The sequence below is a fragment of the Oncorhynchus clarkii genome, chromosome 31 (genome assembly GCF_045791955.1).
Source record: "Oncorhynchus clarkii lewisi isolate Uvic-CL-2024 chromosome 31, UVic_Ocla_1.0, whole genome shotgun sequence".
Lineage (NCBI taxonomy): Eukaryota > Metazoa > Chordata > Actinopteri > Salmoniformes > Salmonidae > Oncorhynchus > Oncorhynchus clarkii.
The window spans coordinates 25,246,829-25,265,695 of record NC_092177.1 but is presented as its reverse complement, the minus strand read 5'-3'; the positions used below and the strand labels follow the sequence as shown (position 1 = coordinate 25,265,695).

The 18,867-nt window shown below is 42.3% G+C and overlaps 2 protein-coding genes and 1 long non-coding RNA gene across 3 annotated transcripts; 1 reads left to right on the top strand and 2 right to left on the bottom strand.

Moving 5' to 3' along the window:
- The first annotated feature begins 687 nt into the window (after positions 1-687).
- Positions 688-5,389, top strand: LOC139391146 (fructose-bisphosphate aldolase B-like). The gene is made up of 9 exons (XM_071138704.1): positions 688-833; positions 1,575-1,687; positions 1,878-2,083; positions 2,398-2,452; positions 3,742-3,902; positions 4,119-4,202; positions 4,410-4,584; positions 4,690-4,889; positions 5,101-5,389. Exons 2-9 carry the CDS (start codon positions 1,576-1,578, stop codon positions 5,194-5,196), a joined length of 1,089 nt encoding a protein of 362 aa, XP_070994805.1. The 5' UTR covers positions 688-833; position 1,575; the 3' UTR covers positions 5,197-5,389.
- A 111-nt stretch (positions 5,390-5,500) lies between these two features.
- Positions 5,501-6,636, bottom strand: LOC139390836 (L-asparaginase-like). Its single transcript, XM_071138231.1, has 4 exons — positions 6,632-6,636; positions 6,502-6,585; positions 5,885-6,047; positions 5,501-5,704 (listed from the first exon to the last, which is right to left on the bottom strand). The coding sequence occupies exons 1-4, from the start codon at positions 6,634-6,636 to the stop codon at positions 5,618-5,620; spliced, it is 339 nt and encodes a 112-aa protein (XP_070994332.1). The 3' UTR covers positions 5,501-5,617.
- A 120-nt stretch (positions 6,637-6,756) lies between these two features.
- Positions 6,757-7,177, bottom strand: LOC139390419 (uncharacterized). The gene is made up of 3 exons (XR_011629510.1): positions 7,131-7,177; positions 6,941-7,036; positions 6,757-6,863 (listed from the first exon to the last, which is right to left on the bottom strand). It is a non-coding gene; the product is annotated as an uncharacterized lncRNA (long non-coding RNA).
- Between the last annotated feature and the right edge of the window lie 11,690 nt (positions 7,178-18,867).

The window sequence follows — 18,867 nt, the reverse complement described above, 5'->3', positions numbered from 1 at the left end:
AGGAACCTTGTCAGAGCAGTATATCAAATAGGTGTCGACCTAGACAGACACAAACATGAGCTATTCATTGAGAGTCAGGGGAGTAAGTAACATGTTAATTTCATAATGTGGATTCTGTCATTTGACACCGATCTATTGTAGATGATAACCTCATTCACAAACCAACACATCCAGACATATTACTGAGAGATGTACAGACAGACATACCAACAGACTACAGACACACATACACAACAGCAGGAAAGACACAAGACAGTATGAAAACCTGAAAAGAAACATTATATAGCCAAGCTATCATTGCTCATTGTGTATTTATTCCTCGTGTGATTATTTTCTTCTTCTATTATATATATATATATATATATAATACCTGCATTTCTCTGCAGGCAAGCACACACACACACACACACACACACACACACACACACACACACACACACACACACACACACACACACACACACACACACACACACACACAATCATCATGCACTCAACGCATGCTGCTATGTATAACAAAGGATTTGCAGAGGGATGTTCCTTTACCTCGAAGTAATACTTTCAAGTTCTGATACAACTCAAAGTCCACAAAAGATGCATTATACACAAAAACGCCCCCCCCCCCCCCCCCCCCCCCCGACTGTCTCGACCAATAGCATTTCCAGTGGGGATGCACGCCCGCGCCACATCACTCAGCGTTCGTCACCCGCCCGATAAATAGCACTTTGTTTCGAAAAATCGTTCTTCTCAATTATTCCGAATTACTGGGAGGCAGGCGAGGCAATTTGTCTATTCGTTTTCTGCAATTGGTGTTAACTTTGTCATATATTCAAGTAAGTTTTACTTTCAGCTTCATACTTGCATAATTTTCACGATTTGCTTATCTATGAAAAGGCTCATAAATGGCAAAACGAGTTTCTGTTTCTGGGCTACAACGCTTAAAACAGAGGCTTTTAAATATTGCAATGGAGTATTGCAATGTTTCAATAATATATTGGATGTTTGCAATGTTTGAGGCTCCATGCGGTATGCGGACCTCTGCAGCCTATGCTCTTCACTTCTAGTAAATTTTTTATACGTTGTAGGCAAAATGTTTAATGGCAAATGTACACGTTTGTGCAGATTTCTTTTCCTTCAAGGTTGATATGTTGACTTTTTTAATCGAAAACAGTTTCTGTAACTCGAGAGCGCACGCATGGCGCGTGAAACACGCCACAGAATTGTGTAACTTCTAAAAAATATTTACGTTGATTCCTCCTGAATCTGATCAAATGTGATGGCTCTTTGCCATCTATATGGTGTGAATGATATGACTGACTTCTATAGTGAACTATGAACCTATTTGTCCTATGTAGGGGGAAGGTAACTTATTAGCTTTCAGACTAAAGTTCAAACTGCAGACAAGCCAAATATTGACAGAGTTGGGGAGGGGGAAGGGTCCTGGTGGTTGATTTACTGTTAGTGTTTGAGACTATGCAACACGTTAACATCCACCAGAACTAACTGGAGTACATAACTGGATTTGGGTTAATGTATTGAATTCTGTTCTGAGTTCTCTTTTCTCTTCTCCACAGGATGACTACCCAGTTCCCATCCCTCTCTCCGGAGCAGAAGAAGGAGCTCTCTGACATTGCCCAGAGGATTGTGGCTCCAGGGAAGGGCATCCTAGCAGCAGACGAGTCCACAGGTGAGGAGGCAACGCTGGGCATGGATGGATGAGTGGGTGGCGGGGCGATTTAGCGAGGTGGGAAACTATTGTTGTATTTTCTCAGCAAGTAGCAGTGTTGGCCATCTGAAGGGGGAGTGTTAGAGGGAGACGTTAAGAAGCTACAGGTATCTGTCATTCTTACATTCTTTCCCATAATTTCTCCGACTAGGCACAATGGGTAAGCGCCTGCAGAAGATCAACGTGGAGAACAACGAGGAGAACCGTCGGACTTTCCGTGACCTCTTATTCTCTGCGGTTGACCCCAACTGCATTGGCGGAATCATCTTCTTCCACGAGACGCTGTACCAGATGTCGGACAAGGGTGTCCTCTTCCCCCAGGTCATCAAGGACAAGGGCATCGTGGTCGGCATTAAGGTGAGAAGACCAGCAACGTCCGGTCCCTTTTTGAATGCCATTCTTGATCTGGGACAGTTTGCTTGGTGAAAACAGGACAGGGAGGAAGTATGTATTTTCAGAAGTACTCGGACAGGACCTGAGGCTATGCTGCAGTTGTAATGAAGGACGCTCGTTCCATATAAGACTGGTTGAGTGTAGACAATTATGACCACACGCCCATCCATCCAACAAGTAATTACTGGCTTCACTTACCAAGATTGGATGTCATATAGTGACACTAAGGATTACACACTACTGGGAAAGGGGTTATAGTTTGAACATTTGTTTTCTAGGTGGACAAAGGCACTGCTGGTCTGAACGGAACAGATGGAGAGACTACCACACAGGGTAAGATTACGCTCTTTATTTCTGTTGCAACTCTAATAAAGCCCTGTGTCAAATCTGAAACACTTTGAAACCAGTTCCTGAAATCTCCCAAGACCACATTGAATCCGTTTGACATGATGGATTGCAAACCGTCAACAGTAAAATGCGTCGCATAACTATGAAAGCAAAGACTGAACAAAAATATAAATGGACCATGTAAAGTTTTGGTCCCATGATTCATGAGCTGAAATGAAAGATTCAGAACTATTCTGTACACACAGCTTGTTTCTCAAATTTTGTTTACTTCACTGTTAGTGAGCATTTCGCCTTTGCCAAGATAATCCATCCACCTGACAGGTGTGGCATATCAAGAAGCTGATTAAAAGGCATGCTATTTACACATGTGCACCTTGTTAAAATAAAAGGCCACTCTAAAATGTGCAGTTGTCACAACACAATGCCACAGATGCCTCAAGTTAAGGGAATGTGCACCAGAGCTGTTGCCAGAAAATTGAAGGATAATTTCTCTACCTTAAGGTACTGCCAACATAATTTTAGAGAATTTGGCATTAAGTCCAACCGGCCTCACAACTGCAACCCATGTGTGTTGGCGAGCGGTTTTGCTGATGTCAACGTTATGAACAGTGTACCCCATAGTGGGGGTATGGGCAGGCAAAAGCTACGGACAACGAACACAATTTAATTTTATTGATAGCAAAATTAATGCACAGCGATACCGGGACGAGATCCTGTGGCCCATTGTTGTGACATTTTATCCGCCACCATCACCTCATGTTTCAGCATGGTAATGCTCAGACCCATGTCGCAAGGAACTGGACATAATTTCTGGAAGCTGAAAATGTCCCAGTTCTTCTATATGCCTGCATACTCAGACATGTCACCCATTGAGCATGTTTGGGATGCTCTGGATCGACATGTAGACGGATATTCCAGTTTCCGATAATATCAAACAACTTCGCACAGCCATTGAAGAGGCGTGACGTATCACAGGCCAAAATCAACAGCCTGATCAACTCCATGCGACGGAGATGTGTCCCGCTGCATGAGGCAAATCGTTGTCACACCAGATACTGACTGGTTTTCTGATCCACACCCCAGCTTAATTTGTTTTTTTTATGGCATCTGATCAACAGATGCATGTTTGTATTCCCAAACAGGTGAAATCCATAGACTAGGGCCTAATGAATTTTTCAATTGACTGATTTCCTTATGAACTCTAAATCTTGGCAATTGTTGCATGTTGTGTTTTTTATATTTTGTTCAGTATAATATCATCCCTCTCTCATCAGGTCTTGATGGACTCTCTGAGCGTTGTGCTCAGTACAAGAAGGACGGTTGCGACTTCGCCAAATGGAGGTGTGTGCTCAAGATCTCCGACGCCTGCCCCTCGGCCCTCGCCATCGCAGAGAATGCCAATGTCCTCGCCAGATACGCCAGTATCTGCCAACAGGTGTGTGCATGCCATGATAACTTCTCCCTTCTAAAACTATAGTGCCCTGTACCCTAGGATAGGATGAACTTTAATGTCCCAGAGGGGAAACTGTCAGATGTACAGTACTACTGCTGTACCTGACTTCACAAAAACGAACAAATTATCAGAAATTCCTTAATGGTAAGGTTTGTCTACATAAGTGTGTACACGTGATAATTATTTTTCTCTCGTCAGAACGGCCTGGTGCCCATCGTGGAGCCAGAGATTTTGCCTGACGGAGACCATGACCTGCTGCGCACTCAGTATGTCACTGAAAAGGTGAGCTCATAACCTAAATCTGTGTTGGCCTTCAGGTAATACCAACTGTTATTTGAATCACATTTCTCAGTTGTCAATTTCTCTTTCACAAAGCCAGTGCTGGACTTGTTTTAACAACACGAAATTAAACTTATCACCCCAAATCTCTTAGTCACACTCCAATTGACATTGCTGAACTGAATGCCTCTAAACCATCCTTCTCACCAGGTCCTGGCAGCCACGTATAAGGCTCTGAACGACCACCACGTCTACCTGGAGGGTACCCTGTTGAAGCCTAACATGGTCACTGCTGGACACTCCTGCCCCAAGAAGTTCACCCCCCAGGAGGTTGGCATGGCCACCGTCACCGCCTTGAGGCGCACCGTTCCTGCTGCCGTTCCCGGTGAGCCCGGGTTAGGTGGATTTGAAGGAGTAAAACATGTATATTTAGTTACGATCAGGTGATGCTAAAATGAACTCGCCACCAAATTGCTTAACCCCCCCTCAGGCATCACCTTCCTGTCTGGAGGTCAGAGTGAAGAGGAGGCCACCCAAAACCTCAACGCCATGAACCAGACGTCCCTCCACCGGCCTTGGAAGCTCTCCTTCTCCTACGGCCGTGCGCTCCAGGCCTCCGCCCTCGCCGCCTGGAAAGGCAAGGCCGCCAACAAGCAGTCAGCACAGGACGCTTTCACCTCCAGAGCCAAGGTAAGATGGTGGGGCTATTCTAGGGTAGAGTGGATAACTTACTTACAGGTGCTGACTACAGGGATATCATTGGGAAGCTATTGTATGGTGGTGGCCTCTTTACTTAAAATGAATTGGGTACAAATTGTCTCCTTCCTCTCTAAGCTTCATTCTGGAAACACATACTTTCCCCCCTTTTTTTCTCTTACTAAATCACAAATTTCAATTTCAGAGCAACGGTTTGGCCTCCAAGGGAAAGTACACAGCGGTCAGTAGCGATGACCAGGCTTCCATGCAGTCCCTGCACACAGCCAACTATGTCTACTAACTAGAGAACACGGCAGACGCAAGGAGCACAACACAACCTTGAGAAATGTGTCACCTGCACACAAAGCAGGAAATTATTGAGCTGGGTTGTCTGGTTTTACTGGTCCCTCCCTTCCATGTTGACATTCCCTAATGACAGATCCAGTTGTACAAGTTATTCTCTGGAGTAAATGAAATAAACAGTGCAAAACAAAGCCTTTGTAAGTGTCATGCTGTTGGGTACAAAACACTTAAAGGGATTGTTAGTATAATCCTTTATCAATAGGCAAAGCATTGTATGATAACACTGAATGAACTCGATTGTCTAGGGTTGTTGGCTGGATTAAAAAGGATGAATTTCCTGGGGAGGTGTACACTGGAAGTGGTCAGATCATCCTGTTGGCCAGGTGCAGCAGGTTGTTCTGGGCCTGTTTGGGGAACTGCTAAGTGAAGGGGTGGAACAGCTTCAGGATGCTGGGCAGGTTGTTCTGGGCCTCGTCCACTGCAGTCCAACCCCAGATGTCACTCTCCTGAAGTGTGCAAATAGGGTTTCGGGGGAGTTAAACATAAGGATTGCGAACTGGGAATGGAAACATTGGTATTAACAATTTGAGTGCTAATGAAGTCATTATGCTGCCCCAGGACTGCAGCTATCATGTCACTGGTAATAAACAGCCAAACCCTTGTCATATTTACAGATAAGGCAGTACCAGAGGGGTGGCTCCGTACTCCAGCAGCCTGGACACCATGGTCCTCTCCCTCAGTCTGACTGCAATATGCAGAGCTGTACGGCCGTTATAGTCACTCTGGTCCAGGTTCACTCCAGACAGGTACCAGGCTTGCAACAGCTGGTAGTCCTTGTTCTGGACAACCCTGATCAAAACACAAAATGGATATGTACCCACAATCTACAATTGAAAATAAACTAGATAGTGTGAAAATATCCAATCAATCTTCAAGCTGCAATATGTAACTACCTGACAATTAAGAAATTCATTATAGGTCTCATTGTCAACAAGTCTAAGATCTGTTCTGTGCTATTTCTACACTTTTGTTTTAGCATCTTTTACTTTTTTGTACAACAGCCAGAAATACAATGTTTTTGGCCATGGAAAATATATTTACAGGCAGTTTAGATGGTATAACGATGCTCTACGCTGTACTTTGTCACAAACTGAAATTAGGTGAACAATTTTAGCAACCAGGAATTGACGGCGCAATTCCTGCATAGTGCATCTTTAAGGATTAGCACAACATTTTGTTTAGACACTGACATAAGATGTATATGCTGTGACCAAACGCCTAGCTAGATAAGATGTAGACTCACTTGATCAGCTCCAGCCCGATCCTCACACGCTCCAAAGACAGAGGGGCTCCTTTCAGACGCAGGATGCGGATGATGTCAAAGTGCCTGGAAGGAAAAATTACAATGGATTACTTTCAGTCATTCCAGACACACCATTGTATGCTTATTTGTCAGTCAGCTGGTATTCATATCACAAAAGCAAATCCTCTATTCACACTGCACCGGTTCTTGATGGCCAGGTGAAGCGGTGTGTATCCAAAGCGGTCTTTGAGCTGGGTGCTGGCTCCTTTACCCATCAGGTACTTGACCATATCCAGCCTGCCCTTCTCACAGGCCTTGTGGAGGGGGGTGGTGCCGTCGTAGTCCCCACAGTTCACATCCATCTGCGAGAGGAAGGTGGAGGGAGAGAGTTTCTCAGACAATGTGTAAGGTGTCTTGTGTGTGGTGAAGAAATCCTCACCCTCTCCAGGATCTCCTGCAGGGAGAGGAAGTCATTGTTCTCCACACATCCACAGGCGAAGGAGGGCAGCAGCTCCCCGATCATCACTTTGACCTCCTGAGAAATCGATGGTGGGTGAACATCAGTCATGTTATTGGTCAAAGGTCAGAATAACTTCATGAACCATAGGAATTGCTACTTGGTAACACACTTCTTGGCTCTTGTTCTTCAGCCACTTCAGCTTCAGCACTTGGCCTACCCAGTGCAGAAACCTTCTGTCTCTGGTAACAGTGCCCAGAATTATGATGGGTTTGGTGACAATATCCGGTCTGTCCTGTGTGCTGTCCATCTCTGCAAGGATGATTTAGAAGATGAGTTTATGGGGTGGTAGCCAATAAAATAGGCTACACCCAATGATGAAATGAACCCAGAGTGATCAAACTTTTGTTTTTTTAAGTAAAGTCAGCTAGTCATCTAATAAAAAAATATATATACAGTAGGAAGAGGAATATATTAAGAGGTAGCTTGGTACCTTTGCTTTAATAGTTAATATTAGCGTTAGACAACTTTTTAGTGTTGACTCTAGAACTAATTCCCTAAAATTGTAGTAAAGTAGCTAGCTAATTGACAATGTATTTACGCATAGTAAGAGCTCAAATACCCATTGCAGACTCGAATTGGACATAACATTCTTGCACTTGCTTGCGTGGCTCACCTGCGGCCTGCTGAGTGCTGCTCTCAATACTTGATGTTATGGTGGTCAACCTAACCGTTGACCACTTGGGTCGTCACTAGTTACCACAGTAACAAAGTCATAATTATGGCTAAACCCCGCCTATTTCTAAAATGTATCTTCTAAAATCTGATTTTAGCCATAATTATGGCTAAACTCCGCCTATTTCTACAATGTATCTTCTAAAATCTGATTTTTACCCTAAAGATTAACATTTTAGATTACATTAATTTTTACGACTTTGTGGCTATGCTAACTAGTGACAACCGTTGACTTGGTCGCGAGACAAACTGGCCTAGCTAGCTAGTACCTTGAGGAGGTAATTGCAGCAGAAAAGAACATCACTCCTCTAACGGTCAATGTTTGCTTAAGTGGCTTATCAAAAGCAACGTGGCAGGTCAGAATAAGTAACGTGGCAGGTCAGAATAAGTAACGTGGCAGGAAGAAGAACCAGGTGGCTGGTCTCAGATGATCCCGCAGGTGAAGAAGCCGGATGTTGAGGTCCTGGGCTGGTGAGGTTACACGTGGTCTGCGGTTGTGAGGCCAGTTGGACGTACTGCCAAATTCTCTAAAATGATGTTGGAGGCGGCTTTTGGTAAAGAAATTAACTTTAAATTATCTGGCAACTGCTCTGGTGGACATTCCTGCAGTCAGCATGCCAATTGCACATTTCCCTCAACTTGAGGCATCTGTGGCATTGTATTGTGACAAAACTGCACATTTTAGAGTGGCCTTTTATTGTCCACAGCACAAGGTGCACCTGTGTAATGATTGTGTTGTTTAATCAGCTTTGTGTTATGCCACACTTGTCAGGTGGATTACCTTGGGAAAGGAGAAATGCTAACTAACGGTGATGTAAGCAAATGTGTGCACAACATTTGAGAGAAAGAAGCTTTTTGTGCTTATGGAACATTCCTGGGATCTTTTATTTCAGCTCATGGAACATGGGACCCACACTTTACAAGTTGTGTTTATATTTTTGTTTAGTATATGTCAATTGTAAAGTCTTTTGTCTGTAATGTATTTTTTTTCCGTTATGTGTCGGACCCCAGTAGGACTAGCTGTCGCCATTGGCGTCAGCTAATGGGGATCCTAATAAATCAAATCAAACGATCAGACAATAATCAGTTATCATTATGGACCACCACAGGTGAGTGGTCACCAACAGATTTGGGGTCCAAAAAAAAAGCTTGCCTGATGAGGTGGTGGTCATCACACCACTGCATAAATCTCTGTATCTCTGACCTATACACAGTAGTGTCAGTGTCTATACATTAGATCAAGAATGGCAGTATCATCAGAAAACTGGACAATATAATTATCAGGGTGATTACTTGTACATTTATTTGCAGTGTGAATAGGATGGGTGAACTCACACAGCCTTTGGGGACACCTGTATTAATGACCTTGGGCTCAGACAAGATCTGGTTCAGTTGGACCTGCTGGGCCCTGTTGGTCAGAATGAGTGACACCACCTGATGGTATAGGGGTTGACTGACCTCTGTCTGAACTTGCTGAGTAGGATGTGTGGCTGCAAGGTATTAAACTAAAATCCCCAAATAGCAGTGAGGCATAGGCCTTGGGGTTCTCCAGATGTTGCAGGATGAGATGCACTATGGTGAGGATTACTTCATCAGTGCCATGTTTTTATTTGTAAGCAAACTGATGCGGGTCCAACAGTGTGTTTAGTCTGACTGAAGCTTACACACCATCATCTTTTCAAGACACTTAAAATGGAGGTCAGAGCAACAGGTCTACATAAACAACAACCTGTAATTTAAATGGATTTTTATTTTGATTTCATGTAATGGACATACACAAAATAGTCCAAATTGAAGTGAAATTTTAAAAATTACTTTAACGAACATGCACCTGTGGAACGGTCGTTAAGACACTAACAGCTTACAGAGTGTAGGCAATTAAGGTCACAGTTATGAAACCTTAGGACAGTAAAGAGGCCTTTCTAATGACTCTGAAAAACACCAAAAGAAAGATGCCCAGGGTCCCTGCTCATCTGCGTGCTGCAAGGAGGCATGAGGACTGCAGATGTGGTCAAGACAATAAATTGCAATGTCCGTACTGTGAGACACTTAAGACAGCGCTACAGGGAGACAGGATGGACAGCTGATCATCCTCGCAGTGGCAGACCACATGTAACAACTCCTGCACAGGATCGGTACATCCGAACATCACACCTGCGGGACAGGTACAGGATGGCAACAACAACTGCCCGAGTTATACCAGGAAGGCACAATCGCTCCATCAGTGGTCAGACTGTCCGCAATAGGCTGAGAGAGGCTGGACTGAGGGCTCATAGGCCTGTTGTAAGGCAGGTCCTCCCCAGACATCACCTGCAACAACGTCGCCTATGGGCACAAACCCACCATCGCTGGACCAGACAGGACTGGCAAAAAGTGCTCTTCACTGATGAGTCGTGGTTTTGTCTCACCAGGGGTGATGGTCGGATTTGCGTTTCTCGTCAAAGGAATGAGCATTACACCGAGGCCTGTACTCTGGAGCGGGATCGAGGTGGAGGGTCCGTCATGGTCTGAGGCGGTTTGTCACAGCATCATCGGACTGAGCTTGTTGTCATTGCAGGCAATCTCAACGCTGTGCATTACAGGGAAGACATCCTCCTCCGTCATGTGGTACCCTTCCTGCAGGCTCAACCTGACATGACCCTCCAGCATGACAATGCCACCAGCCATACTGCTCGTTCTGTGCGTGATTTCCTGCAAAACAGGAATGTCAGTGTTCTGCTATGGCCAGCGAAGAGCCCGGATCTCAATCCCATTGAGCACGTCTGGGACCTGTTGGATTGGAGGGTGAGGGCTAGGGCCATTCCCCCCAGAAATGTCACGGAACTTGCAGGTGCCTTGGTGGAAGAGTAGGGTAACATCTCACAGCAAGAACTGGCAAATCTGGTGCAGTCCATGAGGAGGAGATGCACTGCAGTACTTAATGCAGCTGGTGGCCACACACACCAGATACCGACTGTTACTTTTAATTTTGACCTCCCCTTTGTTCAGGGACACATTACTCAATTTCTGTTAATCACATGTCTGTGGAACTTGTTCAGTTTATGTCTCAGCTGTTGAATCTTGTTATGGTCATACAAATATTTACACATGTTAAGTTTGCTGAAAATAAACGCAGTTGACAGGGAGAGGATGTTTCTTTTTTTGCTGAGTTTATGTATTCACCCTCTTTTCTATGAAGCCCCTAAATAATATCTGGTGCAATCAATTACCTTCAGAAGTCACATAATTAATTAAATAAAGTTGCCCTGTGTGCAATATAAGTGTCACGTGATCTGTAACCATCTCAGTATATATACACCTGTTCTGAAAGGCTCCAGAGTCTGCAACACCACTAAGCAAAAGGGACACCACCAAACAAGCGCAACATGAAGACCAAGAAGCTCTCCAAACAGGTCAGAGACAAAGTTCTGGAGAAGTACAGATCAGGGTTGGGTTATAAAAAAATATCCAAAACCTTGAACATCACACGGAGCACCATTAAATCCATTATTAAAAAATGGAAAGAATATGGCACCACAACAAACCTGCCAAGAGAAGGCCGCCGACCAAAACTCACGGACCAGGCAAGGAGGGTATTAATCAGAGAGGCAACAAAGAGACCAAAGATAACCCTGAAGGAGCTGCAAAGCTCCACAGCGGAGATTGGAGTATCTGTCCATAGAACCACTTTAAGCCGTACACTCCACAGAGCTGGGCTTTACAGAAGAGTGGCCAGAAAAAAAACATTGCATAAAGAAAAAAATAAGCAAACACTTTTGGTGTTCGCCAAAAGGCATGTGGGAGACTCCCCAAACATATGAAAGGTACTTTGGTCAGATGAGACTATAATTGAGCTTTTTGGCCATCAAGGAAAATGCTAAGTCTGGCGCAAACCCAACACCTCTCATCATCCTGAGAACACCATCCTGTGGGGGATGTTTTTCATTGTCAGGGACTGGGAAACTGGTCAGAATTGAAGGAATGATGGATGGCGCTAAATACAGGGAAATTCTTAAGGGAAACCTTAGTCAGTCTTCCAGAGATTTAAGATTGGGACGGAGGTTCATCTTCCAGCAGGACAATGACCCTAAGCATACTGCTAAAGCAACACTCGACACTCTAAGGGGAAACATTTAAATATCTTGGAATGGCCTAGCCAAAGCCCAGACCTCGATCCAATTGAGAATCTGTGGTATGACTTAAAGATTGCTGTACACCAGCGGAACCCATCCAACTTGAAGGAGCTGGAGCAGTTTTGCCTTGAAGAAAACTCCCAGTGGCTAGATGTGCCAAGCTTATAGAAACATACCCCAAGAGACTTGCAGCTGTAATTGCTGCAAAAGGTGGCTCTACAAAGTATTGACTTTGTGGGGATGAATAGTTATGCACACTAAAGTTTAGCAGTTTTGTCTTATTTCTTGTTTGTTATACAATAAAAAATATTTTGCATCTTCAAAGTGGTAGGCATGTTGAAAAATCGATTTTAATTCCAGGTTGTAAGGCAACAAAATAGGAAAAATGCCAACGGGGGTGAATACTTTCGCAATCCACTGTACTTTAAAATATGTTTTTTTTTCATTCAGCTTCACACTCGCAATACCCCAAACCAGCTTCAGACTCACTGATCAAAATATACCTCTTTACAATTGTTAACAATTTAGTTAATAAAAATTATTTAAGAACTTTTAAGCCTTAGAAGTTTAGTACAACTGCCACACTGGTATATAGTCTAATTTTTTGTTTATTTATTTTTTAAACAGGACGAATTTGAGGGGGCACATGCCCTTGTGCATGATGCCACTGATTACTGTACAGTATTATTGATGTGTTATTATAATTGATCATTTCCATCGATCAGTTTAAGGACAATTTCTGGCTATAACTATACATGTCCACTAGGGGGAGTAGCATACACAAACACAAGCAATCAGAACACGTTTTGTTGGTAGGTGATTTTACATAAACCTGCTGAAGTGAAGATTATCAGGAGCAGGTGACTAGTATGTCTCCTCATTTTTAGGTTTCACTCAGACCTGACAAGATAATATCCTCTTTTACCCTATCTTAATTGTTTGAAAGACAGACGGCTGGACGAGATTAGCTGGACAACAACCTACAAAACATACAGATAAAGATGAGGAGAGATACCGAAAAGCATAAGCACACACGCATCAAAGCTGGGACCGAGCGACTGCAAAACAGCTTCTATCTCAAGGCCAGCAGACTGTTAAATAGCCATCAATAGCCGGCTACCACCCGGTTACTCAGCCCTGTACCCTAGAGGCTGCTGCCATATGTACATAGACATGGAATCACTGGTCACTTTAATAATGGAACACTAATCACTAATATACAAGCATTTCCCTACCAAATAAGTTTTGAACGGTCTAACTCGGAATAGTAAATTGGGAACTCAGGCCTCTTTCTAGAGCTACGACCTGAAGATCACTGACGTCATCATGATTCGACCTTGTTTTTTCCCCAAGTTCCCCAAGTTCACAGTTGTCTTGAAAGCGCAATAAATCCAGAGAATGTCAGACTTCGATGACAGTTTGATGACAAAATGTGCCCCTTCATAATAAAGTAAGTCCAAAAATGTATTGTATGCTGCTGCATAAATGATGTAATATGCCAGAGAGATATGTATATTGTAGCTAAGAAAGTAATATTAAGTGTATGTTGCATAGTAAACTGTTCGCAGCCCATAAACCTCACCCTAATAATTTGGTATATTTTCTCATCTTAATTTCGCCTACTGTTCTGCCTTGGTGATGCACATGTAGCCTATATCCTGTTTTAGAGAAATGTAATCATCGAATATTGTAAGACCTTTCATTGTCTGCTTATATGCCCCCTTTATCACTTGGTGTACTGGGAGAACATTGTAACAACGGCCCACGTCCGTCCTAGCTCGCTCATTAATATCTTAATCGAAATGACGGATTGCCTCTTATACGCTAGTCGTCCCCTTATGCCATAGTTTGTACATATCAATTGTCAGTAGAAACTAAATTTTTTAAGCAAGTCAGCCATATCAGCTATGTTTTTTTAAAGGCAGTAAATGAGACTAAATTAATTGTTTCGTTGGCAGACAAGCCTCCGCTGATAGCCAGATGTAGCAGAGGTAAGGTGTTGGGACTGCTGTTGGGACAGCTTTATGTAGGCTAACAGTTTGAGGGCACCGTTTGTCACGGTTATAGTGCAATTAATGTGTTTAGTGTTGTGTTGTGTAGCGGCTTTGCTGGCATGCATCCCCCAATATATATATATATATATATATTTTTACATGCTAGAATCACCACTGGCTGTAATTGCTGCCAAAGGTGCTTCCACAAAGTATTGATTTAGGTGTGTGAATACTTATGTCAATGAGATATTTCTGTATTTCATTTTCAATAAATGTGCAAATATTTCTAAAAACATGTTTTCACTCATTATGGGGTATTCGGTGTAGATGGGTGAGAGAAAAAAATATTTCCCCCATTGAGAATTCTGGCAGGGTGTTCACAAATGTACAGTGCTTCAGAAAGTAATCACACCCCTTGAGTTATTTCAATTTTTTTCGTGTTTCTGCCAGTGCTTGACTTGGGCAGGAGCTCACCGGACCGGAGCTGAGTACTGGTGTTGTGCCGAAAATTGAGAATTCTTGCAGGGGGGAGATTTTCGGCCAAACACCGGCACCTATTTCAGTCCAAGTCAAGCAGCTGGTTACAGCCTGATAATCTGATAAAGTCATTTAATGTAAACAATTTGTCAATAAAAACAAACACAGAAGAGTGTTGATTTGAATGTTTATTGTATTTTACACAACACAGGAAATGTGAATTGATTATATTTGAATCAAAATAGTTGCTGAATCATAACACGATATTCATTCTATTTTTATTGTTTTAAAACTTTGTTAATAAGGAAAAAACATTTCCACATTAGCTATTGTTTATAGTCAACAGAAAAATCCCTTTAAATCTGTGTTAATCTCTCGTGGACAGATTCTCGTTACAGGAAATTACAAACTTTCATGAGAGAATTCTACTTCTGGGTAACCGCGATTAAACATAATATATTATGTTAATATAAAGGCTTTGTTCACCATTGCTCTCATGTGGTGAAATTATTTATGATGCATATGTAACGGATCACATCCGTTACACATACTGTATATTTGTAAAACAATGTGTAACTGTAAACATTGTATCTGTGGTTGAAACCAGTTCAGGTAACAGAACCGAAAACCATAAAATAACTAAATAAGAATGGATCAACTTTTTCAATGCTAGTTATCACATTTCACATTGGATTTATAAACTACAAAAAGGTAAGACGTGTTTTTAATTCTGGTGCTGCTCTGCACACACAAGCGTGTTAGCTAGCTAGCTCAAAAGACATTCAAAGTTCCTCCACAGAAGCCGCTCCTCCTAGGTACAATTCCTTGGACCTAAATCAGATCATGCATGTCATAACAAGATGCCCAGCGCTTCAAGACTCCTCCTCAACCCTCTCTTGCTCTCTCTCTCTCCCCACCCACAACATTTCAGTCGCATCTTGCGATGTAAACTACAGTTGTCTGTACATCACGCGTGTAAACAACTAGCTTGCCTGCTCTATCCGCGCTGATTGGCGAAGTAATTTTTAATGAGCTAAATGTAAAACACGGTTGATTTCACAGGTTAAAAAAGGAACAGGAGGGAACGATATAATCCAGTATTTTTTGGGGTTCGAATCGGTTCAGGACATTATTTTGCTGGTCCGAACAGTGGAAACAAAAACACATTGTGATTCTGTTCAGAATGAAACGATTGGAAAATAATTTCCGTTCCAACCCTTGCTTCAACACCGTTTTTTTTGCAACTTTGAAATTGGCCACTAGTGTGACCTTACACATTGTTAATCATTTAATAATAAAACATTGGATTGGTTTAGAACCGAAAAATGTATGGATATAACAACCAGATGAATTAGTCGCATCATTAAACAGCAGGAAATGTATTTTTATTTAAAAAAAATAAAAAATCCAAAGAAAGAAGTGGGCTTCGTAGGTACGCTTACCCTAATTCTCCTAACCTGCTGCGTAAGTTCTCCTAACCTGCTGCGTAAGTTCTCCTAACCTGATACGAAAAGTCAATTCTAACATAAATTGTATCCCATCTAGACAGCCTAGAATGGTCCCACCTAATCTTGCCTTCCATCTTGAGGACATGTATTTCCATTGTTTGAGAGGTCACTCAACTATCTTGTCAATATAATATAAAACCTTTTTCTAACTAAGTAAGCAGCTTCTTTCAAACACTCTCTCTCCTTTCTCCTCTGCAGCTTAGCTACTGAAGTCTTGATCAGGATCCATGGTCTGTCAATGAGGAACTACAGGCTCATCTTTTGCCATAACCTGAAGCAGCCATAGATGACCATTCGATTCAACGCTAGTGAGTGGTGCTGAAGATAAGGTGAATTACTGGGTGTTTTAAGTGCTGAACGATGAGTACTACAAAAACAACACATATCATCTGGCCATTTAGGTTTGTGTGAGCATTGAGCTAACATCATTGTCAACATGTTTAGAGCAAATGGCGAGCCACAACACACTGCTGTGGTTGAATAGAGGCTGCAGTCAGTCATTTTGTTTTCACAGCCTAATATGCCCCATGCTGACCTGCAGTAGAGCCCTTTTTTAGGGAGGTCGCTGGCCTGGTATTGTGTGTTTGTTTAATAGGGCTCAGATCATTGAAACCGTCATTGACATATTCTTTGGTTTTAATGATGTAATCTTGATAGGATGTTTTATTCTTGAACTTTCCTCTCACACCTCCTTTTTGAGTAAAAGCCAGAAGTGTTGGCTCCCGAGTGGTGCAGCGGTCTAAGGCACTGCATCTCAGTGCAAGAGGTGTCACTACAATCTCTGGTTAGAATCCAGGCTGTATCACATCTGGCCGTGATTGGTGAGGCGCCCTATTGGCCCAGAGTCGTTCTTAATTTACTTACTTAGTTAAATAAAGGTAAAAAAATATATGTTTACTATATTTTCCCAAATGTTACATCAGAAATACATAAACTAATAGTCAGAAACAGAAGATATGGGAAATCCACAACCTTTTGACCACTGTAAATCTTGTCTGGGGGGTTGTGTGGTGTGGCCAGGATACGTATGGCATCTCAGTTTCACCCTGCTTACTGGGTCAGTCTGACACCAGACCCCAAATGCCACACTACAGACGTTAACTGCCAAGGTTAGGTCTTGTTCCAGGGTCAAGAGGATTGCAACGGTGAAACTGCCTCAAATTATTTCTCATTTACAAAATAACGCACTTTGTTTTATGGGCTAAAATTGGTGTGAATATGTGGTGGAATTCAATCCCCATTTCCATACACTTTTAGTTAGCGAGTTATTTTTGGGGGAACAACATTTCACTTCAACCTTTTAAATTAAGACATGAACTTTCATATGACCTCGAACTTCACATGTATGGGAGTTTGCATTCCTAAATTCTACATTTTCCCAAAAGTTCAAACGCACTGGCCCCGCAGACATCATCTCTGGGCCAAGAGTTAAAAGGTTCCGCAATCGCCACCCCTGTCCACCTGTTTCAGCTATTCCACTGCTCTCCTCAAACCCCCTTCCTCAAAATCTGCAATTTTCCTCTGCTCTTCCTTCATATAACTATTTAGCTAATGACACTCTGACCTACTGCACGTGTAATATTACTCCCCCTCCCACCTGTTCCAACCCTGCACTGCCTTGTGTTCACAGTGTGCAAGTTATTAATCAACTGCTATGTGTTCACAGTGTGCAAGTTATTAATCAACTGCTATGTGTTTACAGTGTACAGGTTATTAATCAACTGCTATGTGTCCACAGTGTACAGGTTATTAATCAACTGCTATGTGTTCACAGTGTGCAAGTTATTAATCAACTGCTATGTGTTCACAGTGTGCAAGTTATTAATCAACTGCTATGTGTTCACAGTGTGTTATTAATCAACTGCTATGTGTTTACAGTGTACAGGTTATTAATCAACTGCTATGTGTCCACAGTGTACAGGTTATTAATCAACTGCTATGTGTTCACAGTGTGCAAGTTATTAATCAACTGCTACGTTTTCACAGTGTGCAAGTTATTAATCAACTGCTATGTGTTTACAGTGTACAGGTTATTAATCAACTGCTATGTGTCCACAGTGTGCAAGCTATTAATCAACTGCTATGTGTTCACAGTGTGCAAGCTATAAATCAACTGCTACGTGTTCACAGTGTGCATGTTATTAATCAACTGCTGTGTCCACAGTGTGCAGGTTATTAATCAACTGCTATGTGTTCACAGTGTGCAGGTTATTAACAACTGCTATGTGTTCACAGTGTATATGTTATTAATCAACTGTTATGTGTTCACAGTGTATATGTTATTAATCAAGTGTTATGTGTTCACAGTCTGCAAGCTATTAATCAACTGCTATGTGTTCACAGTGTGCAGGTTATTAATCAACTGCTATGTGTCCACAGTGTACAGGTTATTAATCAACTGCTATGTGTTCACAGCGTGCAAGTTATTAATCAACTGCTATGTGTTCACAGTGTGCAAGTTATTAATCAACTGCTATGTGTTTACAGTGTACAGGTTATTAATCAACTGCTATGTGTCCACAGTGTGCAAGCTATTAATCAACTGCTATGTGTTCACAGTGTGCAAGCTATTAATCAACTGCTACGTGTTCACAGTGTGCATGTTATTAATCAACTGCTGTGTCCACAGTGTGCAGGTTATTAATCAACTGCTATGTGTTCACAGTGTGCAGGTTATTAACAACTGCTATGTGTTCACAGTGTATATGTTATTAATCAACTGTTATGTGTTCACAGTGTGCAAGCTATTAATCAACTGCTATGTGCTCACAGTGTGCAGCCTACTACGTTAAGGTAGACGTAGACTGCTGATGCCACAACCTAGTAGATAACAGGGTTGGGGTCGATTTGAAATGACGGCTGTCAATTCAGGAAGTAAACTGAAATTCCAATTCAATAATTGGACAAAGGGCCTCTATTTATTTTATGACTTGTCAATAAACTGAAAAGTAGAAGCTTTTCCATAAGTTTTTCCATATTTGAATGTTAAATTCAAGATGGATAGACACCCATATCCTATTCTACCCAATCACTGATGAAGATATCTTTTCGAAACATGTATTTTATTCCTGAGATGGTCCCCA